Raw genomic sequence first — 22241 nt, 5'->3', positions numbered from 1 at the left:
TACACTAACGGGGAAAGATGCACAACTCCAGCTATGTAATTAATTAAGCACTTGAAGTTGAAGTATCTTAAATTGCATTTAGGTACTGTCCACACAATGCTCTTACTCCTTGTGAGGAGCAGGACTACAGGCGCAGACAGACGCACCCCTCTCAGTTCGAATTAGCGGGTCTTGGACCATAATGTAGACGAGCCCTTACTATATTATGTGTGTCACAGGCATTAAGTTAAGGGTGACAACAAAATTTATTTGAAAAAATTACTGCATATAGAAAATATACATTAGACTGATCACCACTCCATCTCTTGGGTCTAGCACTCCTGTTTCCCAATACAAGTAGCTATAATTTGCTGCTATGCTACTGCTGTTTAAACAAGATCAGTCTCCTTTCTCCATATGTGAATTCATAGCGATATTTCTAACAACTTTACTACCACGAAAAAAAGGGAAATCTTTATGAATCAATAGGTATTCAGCAAGTCCCAATCTTCCACTGTCAGGCACGTGTGCTTTTGCTTTGAAGTTCGGTCTCTCTCTTGTTCAGTTAAACCTTTCCCTTTAATTTTTTTAAATTGATGGCTAGTTGCAGCCTCCTTTTTCAATAAAGGGAAATGGCAGTTTTGTACTTTATCCTTATAGAACTGCAAGTTTTCAGAAGCTTTTGCTTTAGTCTGAACCAATGTGCATGTGACTGGTTCTTCTATCCTGCGTCTCTTTCCATCTACAAAAAAACCCAAAACACAGAGTTAAGCCTGCTCTCTAATGCAGTATATGCTTGGCACAAAAGCTGTATTCATCATTTCTTAAGCTGTGTTTAGTACAGCTACTAATCCTTAATATTTATAAATGAAATCCATTTTCAATATTTGGTTTTATTTAATCAATACAACATATAAGGCTGCTTTATATTGCTGATTAATTTTTGTTGGGAAACATGTTAAGTGTATTACAAAAGGAGGATTTTGTGCTTAACTTAATCACTTTATTCAAAATCAGATAACCACACTGAAAATGACCTTCTGGGTCACCAGATTCCAGCTGCTTCAATAACTAACCCAAAACTAGGGATGTTAGTGTATAGTCATGTAAACAATTAACTGATAAAGCCTGGGTTCATCAGTCAATGCAAACAACTACACACACTCCCCCACCCCTTGCTGCCTCTGTATCAGAGGCAGCAAGATGGGGGGAGGAGGGGAGATGAGAGCTGGTGCAGAGGATGAGGGAAGAAATGGGAGCTAGTACACGCAGGTAGCCAGCTTTTAAGCTGGCTTTCTGCATGTGCCGGCTCCACAGAGCCACCTGCCCCCTCCTTGCTGCCTCCTACAGAGGTGGGGGCGGGTGACAGGCGGGAGCCCGTGCTTGGGAGGAGCCAGCTTAAAAATTGCCCCCTTTCTTCCTCCTGCACTGCTGCCTCTGTGTCAGAGAAAGGGACGTAGGCAGGATGCTGGAGCAGCCTTTGTCCGCAGGGAGCTTGGGCCCTCAGCGGAAAGGGGCTGCTGCTCACTGCGGACAGGAGCTGCTCTGTGGGATGGTGGAACAACCTCTATCCGGGCTGCTGCTTCTGTATCAGAGGCAGCAGTACAGGGCAGCAGGCAGGAGTTGGTTTGCATGGGGAGCCGATTTCTAAATTGGTTCCCTTCATGGACTGCTTCCCTCCTGCCACTCCGCGCTGCTGCCTCTGATAGAGAGGCAGCAGCATGGAGTGACAGGGGGATTCCTGGGAGTGGGACACTGGTTGCCAGCCCTGCCCTTGGGGACCATTGAATAATTGTGTAACTGATAAGATATGGTGCGGTTACATGATTATTAAACTAAATGATATTTAACATTCCTACCCAGAATCCACTGACATCAATAAACTGGTTTCAATGCATTTGAGCTCAAACTGTCTGTGATTTGGATTTATGTAATATGTCATCCATATTCCATCATATGAAAAAAAAATCTATTTACTAAAAGCAAGGTCAATCACATTTTAGTTATATTGTAACTTTAAAGATGATGTGTAAATGAATGAATTCTTCCGTTTCACAAGTGGCTACAGAATATATCAATGTTCCCTCTAATTTTTTCCAGGCACGTGCAGAATAAATTTTGTTACAAGTACTGAGGCATGTGTATATGTGCACCACCAGCAGAAACTCATGCTGGCAGCTGTGGGTGCTCAGCTAATCAGCTGTGTGACATTTCGATCTCTCCTGGGTGGCTGTTCAAGTGCTTGACTGAACAGAATACAGGTATACACTAATATGGCCACCATTTGAGTTTTTAAAATATAGGCTGGACCTCACTAGTCCACCGGGACCTGAGCTGTTGGGACCTAAGCAGTCCCGAACCAGGGAGTTTGCTGGACCAGGGAGGCCAATGCTCCCCTGCTGGCTGTCCCATTCCCAGGCTCCAGCTTTCTGCTGCCTGGGGTTTCCCAGGTTCCTGCTGGGGCCACTCGGACGCCGCCAGCCCTGTTCAGCTGCTGCTGCGGATTCCCCGGGGCTCCCTGGCCACCCCAGTCCCAATTCACTGGGGATTCCAGGGGTTCCCCAACTGCCTGTCCGTGTTGATGCCAAGGAGTTGCCCATCCAGGGCTGCCCGGCCTGCTGCTGCTGAGAGTTTCCCAGCATTTCCCAGGTGGAGCCGTCCGGTTACCACCAACCCCTCTGCCGGAGCCAGTCCTGCTCCCCCCGGGACTTCTGGCAGCAGCAGGGCCAGGCAGCAGCCAGGGAGTCCCCAGGTAGGGCAGGGACTCCCCATTTTCTGCATGGCCCTGCTCACGCCAGGGGTTCTCTGGCTGGGGCAGGGGCTCCTCATTCATCAGATGATCCTGCTGATGACGGGGTTCTGCAGCCAGGCCGGGGATCCCCAGCCCTGGCTCCCACTCTCCTCCTCCGGGACTCTTTAATCCAGCAACAACTGTAGCCCTGCCGGACCAGAGAGTCCCAGATTTGGGAGGTTCTACCTGTACCTTAAGTGTAAATAATGAACAAATCTAAACAAGTTCTTCAAAGCCTCACACAGTTACATACAGAAGTGTTGAGTTGTTGTTCTGGACTTCAAGGTTTCCTTGATCTGGATGGTTTTCATAGCCAACTGCTCCCACTGCAACACGGTCTGAAACATGATTTTGAATTATTTTCTTAAAAGAAATGACAGTCAGAAACAACTCTACAGCTTACTCTTTAGCTTTTTAATGCCTATTACCTGTCAAAGATGACTTATAAAGTAACACCAGTTTTCAGTAAAAGTTTAAGTATTAGTAACCCAAGTAAAATATTCCTTACTCCAATTCTATCATATACTACCTTATCAAACAGGAATTCTGATGCATATATGAAGCAAGATGAAGGACCATGGAGAAACAGAAAAACATCTGCAGCTAACATGTTTTTACAACACTGCCATTACAGTAGGAGTCTTTGTGGTTATGATTTAGAGATGTAAGTGACTAGTTGAGTAGTCAAGTCACTACTCGACTAGTTGCTTCCCTCTACCCCGCTGCTTCTATCAGAGGCAGCAAGGAGTGGGGGGAAGCAGGAGATGGTGCTGGAGAAAGCTGGCTTATAAGCTGGTTCCCCCAGCACCATCTCCGTGGGATGCAGGGAAGGATCAGGCACCTCTGACTCAGCTGTGCCAGCTCGTGCCTGGTCTCCTGCTGTGGCTCTGCCATTTAAAAGGCAGAGCCACAGCAGGGTTAGCTCCTGGAGCTGGGAGCTAACCCTGCTGCAGCTCTGCAGTTTCCCCCTTTATCAACTAATGGATCAACTACTCGATTAGCTGATTAAATGCAATTTAACATCCTTATTATGATTCTTCTCTTCTAAGCTAGTGAAAATAAAATGCAAAATCAATACAGATTATGAGAAGTCACTACATTAGTATTTCAAATTAAAGGTCGAAACCGAGCAACGTAATTTGTTTCACACAAATTGACATATGACTGTGAAACATAAGCTTCAACACTAAGCTACGCATATTATATTTTTCAAACAGGATTATTTAACTGCACTATCATTTTCTCTTTTGTCTTGCTCATCTTTTTAAATAGGTGGGTCGAGTTGTTAGGAATTTGGGGGAGAGGGGAAAGGAGGGCGATAGACCAGCAAAGCAGTACGTGTTGTGGAGATAAACCAGCAAACAGTACACGTTCTGATTTACATTTTAACCAGATATAACACTGGTAAGATTTCCAACACAACTATCTTATCACTGGCACATTCAACTATAAACTCTGTTTTTAGGGTTTGACTAAACTGTGAAAACTAGTGGTGTGTTAATATGTTGGCTAAAGCATATTAATGCACTGGTAAACAGCCCCATAACAGCAAGTGTAAGACACTGCTGTTTAAAACAATGTTAGCTGGTCCTGCTTAACTTTAAAGTCATGTTTGCCATTTTAGAGGCACAGAAGCAAATTCCATAAACCCCACCACACACTTGCTTTTTCTGAATTTTAGTCACACTTACCTCCAAAAAAATATATTTTTAAATTATTCAACTGTGAAAGGATGAGCCAGGCATATTACAATTAATGTTAGCAGATTATATTTTGCTATATTCTTAAATTGACCATGTCTATGCAACAGAAGTTGCACCAGTTTAATTAAGGGTGGATAAAATTTTTATTATTTAAAAATAAAAACCAATTAAAAATAGGATTTTTAACATTTTTTAAATAATAAAATACTATATTTCTCATTTTAAAAAGTTACAATTAAATCTCATCACAAACATGCTACCCCTACACTTAGAGTCTAATAAAAATGAATTGATGGCTGTAGTCTATCCAGCCTAACAACCAGCTTTTGCTTCTTGAAAGTTCTGGGCTCTTTGTTTCTCAGCAGACTAACATGTGCAAAGACTGAATAGGATTGTTTTTGTTCTGTGACCTGGACCAAGCATGACAGAGTTAGTTAAGACATTGTCTAAGAACAGAGACACAATATATAGGAAAGGATGGAAGTAGCATAAAAAGGAACAGTGGAATGGACTGGGGAAAAAAAAGGAAAAACATTATTCAGCACATACACAGTTTACTAGATCCCCCTGCATTTTTGCCACAGAAAAACTATCATGGCTTCTGAATATAAAAGAGACCCTATCTGGGAATATTTTGAAGAAATTTGTGCCCTGGGCAAAACAGGAAAATGCGTCAAGGGTAAGCAGTGCAAGAAGATGATGCTGGGTCTAGCTGCAAGAATAAAACATTGTAAGAAAAACTGCTTATTGAGAGAAAATGATGTGGCTATGTCTGAGGAACAATATGGATCGACTTTGCAATGCAAGACTTTCTCTAGGCCTTTTAGTATTTAAGTGTGCTTTAACAAGTAAATTCTCAAGCTGTTTGCTATGTTGGATGGTGCTAGAAAAAAATTTAGCTCAGCCAATCCTAATGGTTTGTTTAATTAACTCAAGTATACAATACAGAAAGATGCAGTAAGAGAAATCTAGAGTTGCCAGTTGCCACTGAGCATCATTTTCTTATTTTATATTATTACATAATCAGGGCTCGATTCTGCATGCGCAGATTGCTCTGCACCGGCTCTTCCAGGTTGTAATCTACTCACCACAGGTGAGTAAATTACATTATTTGTCAAGCCCTGTACATAATACATTCTATGGTGATGCCATAAGTCTATTCCCTATTTTACTTTAGCATGACTCAGCTTTCCCAAAGGAACCCCATCCTATACTTGTTTTCAATGGGACTTACTCCAAAACTAAGTGCACTCTAAGCACAGTCAATCTTTGCTTTTTTAGTAACTTGGAATCACATCTGCATCAGAATGACAGTGGGAATGGTGAAGATGAGAGCTAGCTGAAGATGTTTTAAGTAAGTACATTTAGTGGTTTGAAGACTTGTATGTTAGAGTTAATACAATTTGAAATAAAAAAAAATAAGGACAGCCATCAGCCAGCAACTCAGGAGACTGCTGCAATTGCAAATGTGAAACATTTATGTAATGTTTAATATTTAGTTTCATAAAATATAACTGCTATTGTGTTTGTGTGTAAGTTAGTTCTCACCATTCCTAATATACTGCTGCTGCACCTGCAGCTTGACCCAAGTAATGAGTATTATGTACTATAAGTATTATGAGTACTATTTCCTAAATTAATAAAAATCACGTTATCTAAAAAATGTACACAAAGAATACCCTCTTCGATGTTGTAAAATGCTGTCCTAAGCTGTAAATTAAAATGTTTCAGTGATCAAATTTGCACCATTGTTTGAAGAAATGGATGAAGTTGTATCAGTGGGAGGGAAACCTGATTTAAATCAGTGATTAGGTGATTTAAATTGTTATTTAAATCACTCGGATTTAAAATCAATCCACCCTGGTTTAATTAGAGTGATTTAAAAATTAATTTAATTAAACTAGTGCAACTTTCATCTCATGGACATGGCCTTAGACTTGGAAAGTCAGATCAACATAGCTATCTCAGTCGAGGTGAAAATACCACATCCCAATAGCTGCAGACCCCAGGGTAGACAGAGCTATGTCAATGAATGAATACTTCAATGGTTTATTAGGTAATGAGATTTCATGGGGCAGACCCACTTCTTCAGATCTTCTACCTCTCTGTTACTTCATCAATGTCACTCCCATTCAGGGAAGTGGTGTTTCTATATCACTGCAAAACCCCTTCAGCTCCTGAAGGTGGAACATACATTATGCACTTATGCTAGCACAGGTATGGGGATGTGGCTATGCCAATGCTGCCTCTGTAGTATAGATCAGCGGTTCTCAAACTTTTTGGGTTGCGTAAAAATTTATGCGGAGCCCCAGCGGTCCACTGATTGTATGTGTTGTACCTATTGATGTTGCCAGTTTGTCAACCTCGTGGAGCCCCTGGAGATGTCTCGCGGAGCCCTGGGGCTCCGCGGAGCATAGTTTGAGAAACACTGGTATAGATACTGTATAGCCCAGTTTGTTACAATGAAATCCCTGCAGCTGCAATTTCTCTAACACCAGGGTAAACAAATGTGGCTCAGTTTTATAATGCAGCTTCAAGCTGCGCATATAAAGGCTTCAGCATGCAATGCTCCATTTTTGCTTTAAGTGGCCTCAATGGGTGCCTGCAAAGACTTAACACACATTATTTGCAAAGCGAGAATACTTGCACTCTGCTTTATTCTGTGCAAATTTAGATTTGATCCCGGTTGTCAGCGAACAGTTAATGCAAACTCTGGATACTTCCTGTGGCATGTAAAAGACTGAACATGTCTCTTTGCTAAGCTTTTTAAAACATCTGTTTTCTCAGAATTAAGTTCTAAAAAGATATAAAATCTCTCAACCTCACTGGGTGATGTGAAATGACTTGCTATTGAATAGGACAAATACTTTTATTTTGTAGAATTATATAAAAAAGTACATACCTGTTCTGCCCATCCTTCTGTTTTGCAGTTACTATGATCAAATTCTTTCAGAGGCACTTTTGAATGTACTAAGCTTATTTGAGTCTGGAGCCTTTGAATGACAGCCTTAACATTCTAGTAAAAAACAAGATATATGGTAAATCAGACTGTGTAGAAGAGCATTTGATAATGCTGTGTATATTTAACAAAACTGGGTGGAAACTATTTTACCTTGAGACCTGTTTCAGAAATATCTAAATAACTCAGCTTCTTGAAAGAAAAAAGGTACCCGATTCCTATATCTGTGATTTCAGGGTTACCTATAAAGTAAAAAAGATTAGATTAAATTGCATGATTAAGGTTGTGTTCTACAAAATATAGATTTAAAAAAGAAAAAGTATTAAAATGTAGGTGTAGAAAGAGAGACAATACAAATGTTATATTAGCAAGCAACCAATTATTCTCATGATAAATATTATATAAGCTATTCTAGCACATTTATAATAAGATGCTCTGTGTTTTGAAAGTTATTTGAAACTCATTTTTTAATCATTAGAGCAAAATTAAGCTTGAATAGACAACTTCAATTATGTTAAACTATTACAAATGCATAAGCCACACTTGTGCATAAGTAAATATACATGTTTAATGCACACAAAATCTAATATTCTTTTCATATAAGATTGCAAAGTCAAGCACGTTAATTCAGTCCCTTGGGGTGTATGAATTATAATGCAGTGTTTAATTACATGGTTGCATATTTTTCATTCAGTGTATGGAATGGACGCTGCCTACTTATTAAGCGGCTATTCAAATTAGGGATGTTAAGAAGTGGGTATCTGATTGTGTAGTCGATAAAAAATGTTATTGGTTACACGACTCGTCGATAAGGGAAAGCGCTCAGTCTCAGGTAGCACTGGGTCCGGGAGCTATCCCTACTGCGGCTTTGCATTTTAAATGTAGTAAGAGCTGGACTGCCTGCCCATGGTGAGCAGAGGCTGCTTCATCGCCCCCCCCTCCATGCTGCTGCCTCTGATAGAGGCAGCAGCGCGGGGGGGGGGGGGAGGGGCATGTCAGGCAGCACTGCAGAGATGATGCTGGGGGAACTGGCTTTTAAGCTCCTGCTTCCCCCCTTTGCTGCTTCTGATAGTGACAACAAGGTGGGGGGGAATACAAGTGGTTGACTTGACTACCCAATAAGCCTAGGCTTACTCGACTACTCACTTACATCCCTAATTCAAATCTTTTCTTTTTGTTCAATGTGTGGCCCTATAATTGATTAACTGCATAATATTCAAACCTATTATGCAAAGTTATTAATTTTCCCATGGCACTTTCCAATAGCATTTTTGCTATTGTGAGGAGCTTTTCAGTGGCACTCTTCACAATAGCAAACATGTGAAGCATGCATATTAATGTTCATAGCATCCCTGTAAAAAGAGGGGGAATTATTAGAGTCTTGCAAATCTGTGGACATCTACATCCGCGGATGTTGATGTGGACAGTCACAGCTCATTTTTGTGAATATGGATGAGAATATAGATACAAATTTTGTATCTAGAACTCTGTAAATTTGCAGATATCTGCGGATGTGGATGCAGATATCAGCGGCTTATTTTGCAGATGCGGATGCAAATTTTGTATCTATATAGGACTCTGGGAATTATTATCCCCATTTTACAGATGAAATATTGAGGCACAGAGATCAAGATCAACAGTATCCATACATTTTGAGTGGCTAATTTGAAACAATTAGGACCTGATTTCTGAAACTATTTAGTATTATGTAGCTCTTTATATATTCAAAGTTCCTGGAGACTTCAGTTATAGTTGTGCATGCTCAGCACGCCTGCAAATCATTCCCCAGGTGCCCAGAAAATGAGGAACAGGCAGGAAGTAGTCATCTGTGAAAAGTCTGGTTTAAATGATTTGCCCATTATCACGCAGAGAAAGAATCTAATTCTCCAGTGTAGCATTCAACTACCTTTACAGAAAGACTGTTCTTTCTCTTTCTGTAACCTCCTTCCTCCTTCACTACACATCTTCCAACTTTTTGCAAATGAAGTAAGGAGCTGATGGACATCAATCTCTTTCAAAAACATAAACCAGATTCATCTCTAGAGCAGGTCCATACCGTGCACTGAATGAGGCCGGGGTCCTGTGGGGGAATATAGTAAGTGCTCATGTAATTAAAGATGATCATATTTCATATTCAGAAGGGGGCAAAATTAGGGTTGTGTAGACAGCCTTAATTCTGGTGCTGAGTGCTTGACTTTGGAACCTGAAGTGTTTTTAAAGTAGTGATGTTAAAAATCATTTAATATGGTAACCGTGTAACCGCTAAAAATTCTTAGCGGTTACATGGTTACATGCACTCTGGGCTCTGCGGTATAAAGTGTTATACTGCAGAGCCCCAGCGAATCCTCTTCCCTGGGAGCAAACCCAGCAAAGCCGCCTCCCCAGGAGCCAGCTGAGTGTAAACAATACCATTAACTGATAAGCATCAGCTTATCTGTAAAAAGGTTCAACTCTAACTTCCCTATTTTAAAGTAGCATTCTGTGTGCAATTTCTTAGCCCTCTTCCCCTCCCCACCCAAAAATATATTAAATCAGGCAGCTTCCTCCTTCATACTGCCCAGGCCAGTGGGGAACATTGAAAGCTCAGGGGAGATAGGCTTTCTGATCTCATTCCCAACTCCACACACACAGATGCAATTGCAGGGACTGTTCTGCTCAGCTACAGACTGAAACATGCTCAGTGCAGATGCTACCATGGGGAATTTAACTGATAAAATCTAAAAAGTCTGTAGTGAGCATGTGCGAACTGTGATTTTTCAAAGGCTTATAACTTGCCTAAATACGGGCACATTTTCACGTGGTCAGCAAAAGCACATCCCTCAGCAAAGACCACCATCTTCCAAATTTCAGGTCCCTCTTCCAACACATGGAGGTGAGAGAGCTTTTCCAAGTAAAGGTAACCAGAATTTTTTTAACATGAGCAAAACAATATTTTTCCCAGACCTTGTTCTTCAAAATGGCTGAATGATTATGGCTGAAGTTTTCCAGAATAAATCAGCCTAAATCAGACACCAAGCATAGAATATTTCACCCCAAATGGATAAAGTCTGGTAAAGTTATAAGCAACTGACAACACATGATAGGAAATGACAGGCAACCTTCATGACAGGAGGTGCTGTGAGCCCCACCTATAATCAGCCTGCTTTTCAGGAAGAGAGGGAGGCAAAGGAATCAATTGCTTGGGACCTAGAGATTCACAGAAGCCCAGAGCTCTTGGCTGCTGTCACTACTGTGGCAGTGGCCAGAGCACAAGGCCCCTTGAAATTGCCTTGGGAGCACTAGAGTGCCACCCTGCATGGCTCCGAAGACTAGGGTAGTGCTACGAGATGACTGCCCTTGGCTTCCCCCTTTCCAGGGGCCTGCGGTGGCTATTGACCCCGCTGCCCATAATCAGTATCCTTGTTAATGTCAAGTTCTGAAAGTTTTCTTTTGTTGTTGTATTTGAGCCCAAGATGATGGTCACCTTAGTCTTGTTCTCTGTAAATAGTTTAAATGCAGAATAGTCACTACACTAGCAGAAAGACTAGACAAAGGAGGATGCTGTCAGGTTCATGTCATATTTAGTAGTAGTACAATACAAAGCTTAGATTATAAATTCAGTAGGGAGTCACTCAGCCTGGATATTGACTAGTTCAAGTTCCATTTTGGAATGCATAAATGTTCATTTAAAAGGTGTTTTTATGCCAATCAAGTAGCAGGAGAAGGTTACACATGCAACACATGGTTTCTGAAAAGTTGTTAATTTAAATCCTTGTCTGGATTCCTGATGTAGGGGCTAATTTTGAACAAGTCTCCTTTCAATATTAACTAAGAGGAACCCTAGATGACAAGTAACAATGTGTTTCTAAATGCAAATGACGAGGCACATCAACACACTTACAAGACAAATCTAATACTGAAAGATTTTCAAGTCCCCTTTTCATTACTCGAACTGGTGCTGTCATTCTGCGAAGACCTGCATCTGATAAACAATTATCCTTCAGGAGGAGCCGAGTTACACTAGGATAAAGAATGTAAAGTTAGTTTGTAAAGGAATAATGTAAAGTTTTTAGGATAATTGTTAGCATTTCATGTGCAAAGTCTAGAATTTTTTCCTAATACCTGCTTAGTCTATCACTCCTTTACTCCTTTAAAAGGACCAATAAAACAAGAGGCCTTTTTGGTATTTTCCCTGTTTTCTCTGAAGTCTCCGCTGAAGCAATTACCTAACAAACTTCCCAAAGTTTCACTGACACAGGCAACACTGGAACATACCACCCTGCTAATTCAGGCACTAAGATTCTTTGTTACTTGAACTACTTGGGCTCACCAATTTCAACCCCTTTCAAAATCGGAAAAGGAAAATCTTGCTTGACATACAGGAAAAGGCATAATTGGTAGGAGATATAAGGAAGTATTGCAAACAAGAATAAATGAAATCCCCAAAAGTTTATAGATATACTTCCACGGCATCCTTTTAAAACACAATCTTGAATCAAACAAATGGAAGTCTTATGTAGTAGTAACAGTTATTAATTAATAAACACAATTAACCTATCTAATAAAGTTTCACAATTTTCCATCTTTTAGATCTCTAGGAGCTCAAAAAGATGGCTACATAAAGATTTTAGAAAACAAATACTAGACAAAAGATGTAAGTTATTAATATCTCATCCTGACATTAATGCAATTAAAATTATTATTTTGATAAAGTTCTCCCCCAAAAGTTAATAAGCAAATTTAATAGGGAAAGTTTACAGCAGTTGGAAATTAAGTTTTGCAATAGTGACTGTATATTATAAACAGAAAATGAAAAATGTAGAAAACAGTTAGCTAGAACTTTTATTTCAACTTTCATAATTGTAGAACTTGTCTAAAGACTCAGCACATGGTTGGTATTTTGCAATTTGGGTTATAAACTCTGATGCTTGCTTTTTCTGCCTTAAGAAGTGAGTTTATAGACAACTGAAAACCCCCAATAAAAGTGCTTGTTTCCTATGAAACTTTAAAGAGACAGTGTGATTCTGTGAATTTCTTAGTGATGGAAAAAAATGCTGGTCAATTACACATATCAATATATTGGTACCTAGACAGAGCTTCTTTGGTGATATGTTCTAGCAATTCATGGTTATCTCCAAGTTTACAACAGGAAAGATCCAAGCAGGTCAGCTCCCTGAAAGACTTAATTTCTTCAAGTTTTTCAGAAATAACCAGATATCTGTAAAGAGCAGAAAGCTATGAACATTTAAATGCACTAAAAGTACAGTCATAGAAGGTGTCTACTTCTCCTTGGCATTATGCCAGCTGCCATGTGAAAAATGCCTAGAATGAGTAAGCTCTCATCATTATCTATCCAGGCTGCAGTCCATTTGGAACACATGCTCAGATTCTTACTCAATGTCTTATATCAACATTTTAAAGACATTTGAAAAGGACAAATCAAATTTCAGAACAGAAGAGGGATGATGGGGGGAGGTAAATGCTCTAATCCCACTGACAGAGACCAGAAACTTCAGGATCTCTACCAAGCATTTATAAACCTCAATTACCCACCTGGAGAAATAAAAAAACAAATTGAAAGAGCCAGACAAATACCTAGAAACCATCTACTTCAAGACAGACCCAAGAAAACCAACAATAGAACACCACTTGTCATCACCTACAGCCCCCAACTTAAACCTGTCCAACACATTATCAATAAACTTCAACCTATCCTGGATCAGGATACTAAACTCCGAGAGGCTCTGGGAGACAGACCCATAGTCTCCTATAGACAACCACCTAACCTCAAGATGATTCTTACCAACAACCACAGGACATACCACACTAATACCAACCCTGGAACCTTCCCTTGCAACAAACCCTGTTGCCAGCTTTGTCCACATATTCATTCTGCTGATACCATTATTGGACTAGCCAATTGAGTTATAAGATCAAGAACACGTATTCCTGCTCATCCAGAAATATAATTTATGCTATCGTGTGCCGAAAGTGTCCGTCTGCTATGTACATTGGACAAATGTCTCAGACACTTCGCCAAAGAATCAATGCCCACAAAACAGATATTAGACAGGATCACAAAGAAAGAACAGTTTCTTGCCATTTCAACCAGAAAGGGCATTGTCTCAACAACTCGATTACCTGCATCCTGCTTCAAAGACCTTTTAACACCAGACTTGAAAGAGAATCCTCTGAACTGTCATTCATGCTTAAATTCGACACTTTAAGCCCAGGTCTAAACAAAGACATGAATTATCTTACCCATTACAAAGATAGCTTCCCCAATTATCACCTCTAATATCATTAGCTCACAGACATTTACCTCCCACCCTCATCCCATTCTGTTCTGAAATTTGATTTGTCCTTTTCATATGTGTTCATTTTTTTAAATTGTATCCTTTGGTATATATGGTTGTGCCAATTTTCTTTCACTATTTTATCTGAGGAAGTGGGTCTGGCCCACGAAAGCTCATCACCTAATAAACCATCTTGTTAGTCTTTAAAGTGCTACATAGTCCTGTTTTTTGTTTCAGCTACACCAGACTAACACGGCTACATTTCTATCATTATATCAACATTGTGACTCTGATCTTAACTCAAAAATTACTTGCTACATAACCAGTGACTTTAACATGCAAAGACAGCTATTACTACTAGATCACAAGACACATCAGTCCAAATCAAACAGTGCAACTGATGTTTCATGGCCAAAACAAAAGCCTCGACTTGAGAAATAAAGAGGACAAAAAGGTTTTCCATAGGAAGCCATCTTTCATTCATGGAAAATGCAGTCCACGAGTAAACTGGCATGCAATTTGATCATTCTGAGAATGAAGTGACAACTGGTACGCCTGATGGTTTTTTTTAGTAAAAACTTTTCTATATTACTCATGCCAGTTTTGGAATCCAAGAATAATGTCCCTATATGCTTTGATTTATACTGGTTCATATTTAAAAGACTCAAAAGAATATAAACTGTGTGAATGTAAACTACAAATCCCAATAAAATATTATCCTAATTTAAGCCTTGTAAGGAGAAACTTTTCTGGTTGTGTTAGAACTTGATCAAAGAGGGGAAGACGCAGAATGTCCTTGGTCAAGGTGTGTTCAATATGAAGGGCATGCAACACATATAGACATAAACAGTAATTAATAAAATGTAATACGAGGTCTTCTGACTTCAAAACCTGTAATAACATTACACAGCTATGCTCTTCTCCCCCCTGCCTTTGGGTACTTGTATCCTTCACATGAGAAATGTGATAGTAGACATGGAATGTCCCAGTGGGACTGTGTGCTAGAAAATTTTGCTGGCTATACAAGTCAAAGTAAATGCCGAAATCGTTTAATTAGTTCAGACAAAATTTAGTTATTAACACTCCTATGAGGAAGGTAAGTAAGACAAGCTTGTCTCTCTCACCAACAGAAAATGCAATAAAAGATACTGCCTCACCCATCATCTTGTCTTGAGTATCGTGGGACTGACATGGCTACAACTACAGTGCAGACAACAAGGTAGGCATGTTGTGAAGATTATGTTTCAAAGCACCATACAAGAGCCAAGTGTTAGCATGCTACAAATAAAGGTGCAGGTTTTATCCTTCAATTCAGATTACAGAATGTGTTCATGTGGATTTAGAGGATTAACTGGCAGATATTAAGTTCTGCATTACAGATGCAAAAATTAAACATGTGCTATCAAAAACAATACTTTATGGAGTAAGCAATACTCCAATAAGCAATCATCCAAATCAATAACATGTTTATATTTAATTAAAAAATAAATATTAACAAACATAAGTTTCATGTTACTGAATGCACTTACCTATTCTGTAAACATAATGAACAAAGCACCAGACTTCCATAAGCCTCAGTAAATTTTTGTAATGCTCTGAGTCCTATAACTGGTTCTGTGAACTTTTGCCTTGCTTCTGCAGCAGAAAAAAGCTTTTCAGCAATCTGCTCTGGAAAGCCAATCAATGAATCAATATGATCAACATTGTCAGAAATGTAATCCAACACTAGGCCGAAGAGAGACTTGGCTGAGTATCGGAGATTCCCCTCCTTAGTATAAGTAAAGATGAAATGATCTGTTCTCTCTTTCCTTGCACTGTCATCTTCTCTGTTCATACAAAGCTCCACAGAGAATCCTTTAGAAAATAGTCTAAACCGCTTGGGTTTTGGAATAGCATTATTTACAGTGCCAGAATCCTGATCTACCATATACAGGTGCCCATTTTCACGCACATATATTGGGCCTGTATCCAAAAGGCTTTCTGACTTGAGGCAGTAAGACATTCCCCTTTAGTTTCTGCAAAAACAAAATGAGAAATGAATAAAGAATTAAAGCAAATGATATCATTTTGGAAATGTTTCAATCCAAGTTAATTTCCTTTGGCACCCTAGGCAGCCCATTATAATGTATCCATATGATACAGTGAAAGCATGGCTGCCTATAATACACTCTTGGGCTGCCAGCAACAACAAAATATGGGAACTAGAACTCATTCCTTCAGAATGACAGGTCTTTTCCACATACTACTGAGGATCAAGAAGGGGCCTCCTGTAACATGGTGTAGATCTGACTGCATTTAGCAGAGCACAGTGCTTGCTACACCTTACACACTACTCAGTACATTACAACTATTTCATTCAAATAATCGTGTACATTGCACATGGCCAGAGCCTTGGGCAGATACAAAATTTGTATCCCCATCCGCAAAAATGAGTTGCAGATATCCACATGGACATCTCCAGATGCGATGCTGATGGATGTAAAGCAGATATCAGCACATCTGCAGGGTTCAAGGTACACATTTTGCATCTGCATTCGTAACTGCAAAAATGAGCCGTGGATATTCGCATCCATGATGTAAAGCCGATATCCGCAGATGTGCAGGGGCCTGCTCATTAACTTAGGGCTTTCGGTTTAAAAAACAAAACAAAAAAAGGAAGCGTGCCACAGAAGTTTGTCCTGTGTTGTGCGCCCTCTCCTAGCTCAAGGCTGCACGCCCGGCTGAGGGGCTTTCCAGCACGCCGGCTCGGCCTGCACAAGGGGTCCCTGTCTGCACCACCCCCTGGCGGCATGCTTCGCCCCTGCCCCCTTCGGCAGCACTGCGGCAAGACCTGGCTTTGTCTGGCGCTGTGGCAGGCGCAGCCCCGCAGGGTGGGCGGCCGTTCGCAGGGATGCCCCGGTCTCGGCCCAGGGGGGGGGGCTCCTGCCCTGGACCTTTCCCCCGCAGGGCGCTTGGTGCCGGGGCCCGGCCGCAGAGGGCTAGCTGGGGGTGGCGGGGCCGCCCCTTTCCCTGGCGCCCGACCCGCCCCGTCGCTCCGAGCACGGGGCGCGGGGAAAGTTGCCCCGAGCCCCCGACCTACCTGCTCCGGGCACGGGCCGTCCCCGGAGCCCCCGCCTGGCGCGGCCGCTCGCAGGGGCCGGGGCTCGCGCCGCAGGCCGGTCCCGCCCCGGGGGCCACAAAGGGGAGAGCGGGGGCGCGCCGGGGAGCTGAGCGACGGGAGCGCGCGTGCGCGGGCGGCCGGGCGGAGAAAGCGGCGGGGAGACCCCGGGGGGAGCGCGCGGCGTCTCCGCCCGAGACTGGAGGCGAGTCCCTGAGCCAGGGGCGGGGACCCAGGGGAGGCGGGGGCTGATCGGACAATAGAGGGTGCTGGGCGCATGGGGCCATGGGAAGGGGAAGGTGCCGAGGGGAGGTGGGGCAGGGAGCAGGCTCTGGGGACATGGGAAGGGGAAGGTGCTGAGGGGAGGTGGGGCAGGGAGCAGGCTCGGGGACATGGGAAGGGGAAGGTGCTGAGGGGAGGTGGGGCAGGGAGCAGGCTCTGGGACATGGGAAGGGGAAGGTGCCGAGGGGAAGTGGGGCAGGGAGCAGGCTCTGGGACATGGGAAGGGGAAGGTGCCGAGGGGAGGTGGGGCAGGGAGCAGGCTCTGGGACATGGGAAGGGGAAGGTGCCGAGGGGAGGTGGGGCAGGGAGCAGGCTCTGGGACATGGGAAGGGGAAGGTGCTGAGGGGAGGTGGGGCAGGGAGCAGGCTCTGGGACATGGGAAGGGGAAGGTGCCGAGGGGAAGTGGGGCAGGGAGCAGGCTCTGGGACATGGGAAGGGGAAGGTGCCGAGGGGAGGTGGGGCAGGGAGCAGGCTCTGGGACATGGGAAGGGGAAGGTGCCGAGGGGAGGTGGGGCAGGGAGCAGGCTCTGGGACATGGGAAGGGGAAGGTGCTGAGGGGAGGTGGGGCAGGGAGCAGGCTCTGGGGACATGGGAAGGGGAAGGTGCTGAGGGGAGGTGGGGCAGGGAGCAGGCTCTGGGGCATGGGAAGGGGAAGGTGCTGAGGGGAAGTGGGGCAGGGAGCAGGCTCTGGGACATGGGAAGGGGAAGGTGCTGAGGGGAGGTGGGGCAGGGAGCAGGCTCTGGGGACATGGGAAGGGGAAGGTGCTGAGGGGAGGTGGGGCAGGGAGCAGGCTCTGGGGCATGGGAAGGGGAAGGTGCTGAGGGGAGGTGGGGCAGGGAGCAGGCTCTGGGGCATGGGAAGGGGAAGGTGCCGAGGGGATGTGGGACAGGGAGGAGGCTCTGGGACATGGGAAGGGGAAGGTGCTGAGGGGAGGTGGGGCAGGGAGCAGGCTCTGGGGACATGGGAAGGGGAAGGTGCTGAGGGGAGGTGGGGCAGGGAGCAGGCTCTGGGGACATGGGAAGGGGAAGGTGCTGAGGGGAGGTGGGGCAGGGAGCAGGCTCTGGGACATGGGAAGGGGAAGGTGCTGAGGGGAGGTGGGGCAGGGAGCAGGCTCTGGGACATGGGAAGGGGAAGGTGCTGAGGGGAGGTGGGGCAGGGAGCAGGCTCTGGGGACATGGGAAGGGGAAGGTGCTGAGGGGAGGTGGGGCAGGGAGCAGGCTCTGGGGACATGGGAAGGGGAAGGTGCTGAGGGGAGGTGGGGCAGGGAGCAGGCTCTGGGGACATGGGAAGGGGAAGGTGCTGAGGGGAGGTGGGGCAGAGAGCAGGCTCTGGGGACATGGGAAGGGGAAGGTGCTGAGGGGAGGTGGGGCAGGGAGCAGGCTCTGGGGACATGGGAAGGGGAAGGTGCCGAGGGGATGTGGGGCAGGGAGCAGGCTCGGGGACATGGGAAGGGGAAGGTGCCGAGGGGAGGTGGGGCAGGGAGCAGGCTCTGGGGCCATGGGAAGGGGAAGGTGCCGAGGGGATGTGGGGCAGGGAGCAGGCTCTGGGGACATGGGAAGGGGAAGGTGCTGAGGGGATGTGGGGCAGGGAGCAGGCTCTGGGACATGGGAAGGGGAAGGTGCTGAGGGGAGGTGGGGCAGGGAGCAGGCTCTGGGGCCATGGGAAGGGGAAGGTGCTGAGGGGATGTGGGGCAGGGAGCAGGCTCTGGGGCCATGGGAAGGGGAAGGTGCCGAGGGGAGGTGGGGCAGGGAGCAGGCTCTGGGACATGGGAAGGGGAAGGTGCTGAGGGGATGTGGGGCAGGGAGCAGGCTCTGGGACATGGGAAGGGGAAGGTGCTGAGGGGATGTGGGGCAGGGAGGAGGCTCTGGGACATGGGAAGGGGAAGGTGCCGAGGGGAGGTGGGGCAGGGAGCAGGCTCTGGGGACATGGGAAGGGGAAGGTGCTGAGGGGAGGTGGGGCAGAGAGCAGGCTCTGGGGACATGGGAAGGGGAAGGTGCTGAGGGGAGGTGGGGCAGGGAGCAGGCTCGGGGACATGGGAAGGGGAAGGTGCCGAGGGGAGGTGGGGCAGGGAGCAGGCTCTGGGGACATGGGAAGGGGAAGGTGCTGAGGGGAGGTGGGGCAGGGAGCAGGCTCTGGGGACATGGGAAGGGGAAGGTGCTGAGGGGAGGTGGGGCAGGGAGCAGGCTCTGGGGACATGGGAAGGGGAAGGTGCTGAGGGGAGGTGGGGCAGGGAGCAGGCTCTGGGGACATGGGAAGGGGAAGGTGCCGAGGGGATGTGGGGCAGGGAGCAGGCTCGGGGACATGGGAAGGGGAAGGTGCCGAGGGGAGGTGGGGCAGGGAGCAGGCTCTGGGGCCATGGGAAGGGGAAGGTGCTGAAGGGAGGTGGGGCAGGGAGCAGGCTCTGGGGACATGGGAAGGGGAAGGTGCTGAGGGGAGGTGGGGCAGGGAGCAGGCTCTGGGACATGGGAAGGGGAAGGTGCCGAGGGGAAGTGGGGCAGGGAGCAGGCTCTGGGACATGGGAAGGGGAAGGTGCTGAGGGGAGGTGGGGCAGGGAGCAGGCTCTGGGGACATGGGAAGGGGAAGGTGCTGAGGGGAGGTGGGGCAGGGAGCAGGCTCTGGGGACATGGGAAGGGGAAGGTGCTGAGGGGATGTGGGGCAGGGAGGAGGCTCTGGGACATGGGAAGGGGAAGGTGCTGAGGGGAGGTGGGGCAGGGAGCAGGCTCTGGGGACATGGGAAGGGGAAGGTGCTGAGGGGAGGTGGGGCAGGGAGCAGGCTCTGGGGACATGGGAAGGGGAAGGTGCTGAGGGGAGGTGGGGCAGAGAGCAGGCTCTGGGGACATGGGAAGGGGAAGGTGCTGAGGGGAGGTGGGGCAGGGAGCAGGCTCTGGGGACATGGGAAGGGGAAGGTGCCGAGGGGATGTGGGGCAGGGAGCAGGCTCGGGGACATGGGAAGGGGAAGGTGCCGAGGGGAGGTGGGGCAGGGAGCAGGCTCTGGGGCCATGGGAAGGGGAAGGTGCCGAGGGGATGTGGGGCAGGGAGCAGGCTCTGGGGACATGGGAAGGGGAAGGTGCTGAGGGGATGTGGGGCAGGGAGCAGGCTCTGGGACATGGGAAGGGGAAGGTGCTGAGGGGAGGTGGGGCAGGGAGCAGGCTCTGGGGCCATGGGAAGGGGAAGGTGCTGAGGGGATGTGGGGCAGGGAGCAGGCTCTGGGGCCATGGGAAGGGGAAGGTGCCGAGGGGAGGTGGGGCAGGGAGCAGGCTCTGGGACATGGGAAGGGGAAGGTGCTGAGGGGATGTGGGGCAGGGAGCAGGCTCTGGGACATGGGAAGGGGAAGGTGCTGAGGGGATGTGGGGCAGGGAGGAGGCTCTGGGACATGGGAAGGGGAAGGTGCCGAGGGGAGGTGGGGCAGGGAGCAGGCTCTGGGGACATGGGAAGGGGAAGGTGCTGAGGGGAGGTGGGGCAGAGAGCAGGCTCTGGGGACATGGGAAGGGGAAGGTGCTGAGGGGAGGTGGGGCAGGGAGCAGGCTCGGGGACATGGGAAGGGGAAGGTGCCGAGGGGAGGTGGGGCAGGGAGCAGGCTCTGGGGACATGGGAAGGGGAAGGTGCTGAGGGGAGGTGGGGCAGGGAGCAGGCTCTGGGGACATGGGAAGGGGAAGGTGCTGAGGGGAGGTGGGGCAGGGAGCAGGCTCTGGGGACATGGGAAGGGGAAGGTGCTGAGGGGAGGTGGGGCAGGGAGCAGGCTCTGGGGACATGGGAAGGGGAAGGTGCCGAGGGGATGTGGGGCAGGGAGCAGGCTCGGGGACATGGGAAGGGGAAGGTGCCGAGGGGAGGTGGGGCAGGGAGCAGGCTCTGGGGCCATGGGAAGGGGAAGGTGCCGAGGGGATGTGGGGCAGGGAGCAGGCTCTGGGGACATGGGAAGGGGAAGGTGCTGAGGGGATGTGGGGCAGGGAGCAGGCTCTGGGACATGGGAAGGGGAAGGTGCTGAGGGGAGGTGGGGCAGGGAGCAGGCTCTGGGGCCATGGGAAGGGGAAGGTGCTGAGGGGATGTGGGGCAGGGAGCAGGCTCTGGGGCCATGGGAAGGGGAAGGTGCCGAGGGGAGGTGGGGCAGGGAGCAGGCTCTGGGACATGGGAAGGGGAAGGTGCTGAGGGGATGTGGGGCAGGGAGCAGGCTCTGGGACATGGGAAGGGGAAGGTGCTGAGGGGATGTGGGGCAGGGAGGAGGCTCTGGGACATGGGAAGGGGAAGGTGCCGAGGGGAGGTGGGGCAGGGAGCAGGCTCTGGGGACATGGGAAGGGGAAGGTGCTGAGGGGAGGTGGGGCAGAGAGCAGGCTCTGGGGACATGGGAAGGGGAAGGTGCTGAGGGGAGGTGGGGCAGGGAGCAGGCTCGGGGACATGGGAAGGGGAAGGTGCCGAGGGGAGGTGGGGCAGGGAGCAGGCTCTGGGGACATGGGAAGGGGAAGGTGCTGAGGGGAGGTGGGGCAGGGAGCAGGCTCTGGGGACATGGGAAGGGGAAGGTGCTGAGGGGAGGTGGGGCAGGGAGCAGGCTCTGGGGACATGGGAAGGGGAAGGTGCTGAGGGGAGGTGGGGCAGGGAGCAGGCTCTGGGGACATGGGAAGGGGAAGGTGCCGAGGGGAGGTGGGGCAGGGAGCAGGCTCTGGGGACATGGGAAGGGGAAGGTGCCGAGGGGAGGTGGGGCAGGGAGCAGGCTCGGGGACATGGGAAGGGGAAGGTGCCGAGGGGAGGTGGGGCAGGGAGCAGGCTCTGGGGACATGGGAAGGGGAAGGTGCTGAGGGGATGTGGGGCAGGGAGCAGGCTCTGGGACATGGGAAGGGGAAGGTGCTGAGGGGAGGTGGGGCAGGGAGCAGGCTCTGGGGACATGGGAAGGTGCTGAGGGGATGTGGGGCAGGGAGCAGGCTCTGGGGACATGGGAAGGTGCTGAGGGGAGGTGGGGCAGGGAGCAGGCTCTGGGGACATGAGAAGGTGCTGAGGGGAGGTGGGGCAGGGAGCAGGCTCTGGGGACATGGGAAGGGGAAGGTGCCGAGGGGATGTGGGGCAGGGAGCAGGCTCTGGGACATGGGAAGGGGAAGGTGCCGAGGGGATGTGGGGCAGGGAGCAGGCTCTGGGGACATGGGAAGGGGAAGGTGCTGAGGGGAG

General features: G+C 47.7%; 2 protein-coding genes across 3 annotated transcripts in view; one reads left to right on the top strand and one right to left on the bottom strand.

Annotated features, from left to right (window-relative positions):
* Window positions 1–226: 226 nt before the first annotated feature.
* LRRC42 (leucine rich repeat containing 42) lies at window positions 227–16926 on the bottom strand. The gene is made up of 8 exons (XM_075936017.1): window positions 16787–16926; window positions 15237–15722; window positions 12498–12629; window positions 11313–11431; window positions 7586–7674; window positions 7376–7489; window positions 3024–3108; window positions 227–721 (listed from the first exon to the last, which is right to left on the bottom strand). Exons 2-8 carry the CDS (start codon window positions 15707–15709, stop codon window positions 462–464), a joined length of 1272 nt encoding a protein of 423 aa, XP_075792132.1. The 5' UTR covers window positions 15710–15722; window positions 16787–16926; the 3' UTR covers window positions 227–461.
* Window positions 16872–22241, top strand: part of IFT25 (intraflagellar transport 25) — a 23181-nt gene continuing 17811 nt past the window's right edge. Inside the window, exon 1 of one of the 2 annotated variants that reach the window (XM_075936024.2) lies at window positions 16872–17009. The gene's annotated coding sequence lies outside the window, so the exon portion shown is untranslated. The remainder of the gene's footprint in view (window positions 17010–22241) is intronic. The other variant, XM_075936025.2, reaches the window with a different exon arrangement.

Source organism: Pelodiscus sinensis, chromosome 9, assembly GCF_052426305.1.
Source record: "Pelodiscus sinensis isolate ZL-2025 chromosome 9, ASM5242630v1, whole genome shotgun sequence".
Taxonomy (NCBI): domain Eukaryota; kingdom Metazoa; phylum Chordata; order Testudines; family Trionychidae; genus Pelodiscus; species Pelodiscus sinensis.
Note: the sequence above shows the minus strand (reverse complement) of the source record. Positions and strands in the feature narration are given on the sequence as shown.

Bases quoted from the DNA above. Each gene is read 5' to 3' on its own strand.
- LRRC42 (XM_075936017.1), bottom strand. From the start codon at position 15,709: ATGTCTTACTGCCTCAAGTCAGAAAGCCTTTTGGATACAGGCCCAATA. The intron at 7,675-11,312 runs GTAAGTGTGTTG...TTTACTTTATAG, and splicing joins TTCAGTATTAGATTTGTCTT to GTAACCCTGAAATCACAGAT. The intron at 7,490-7,585 runs GTAAAATAGTTT...GTTTTTTACTAG, and splicing joins TTTCTGAAACAGGTCTCAAG to AATGTTAAGGCTGTCATTCA.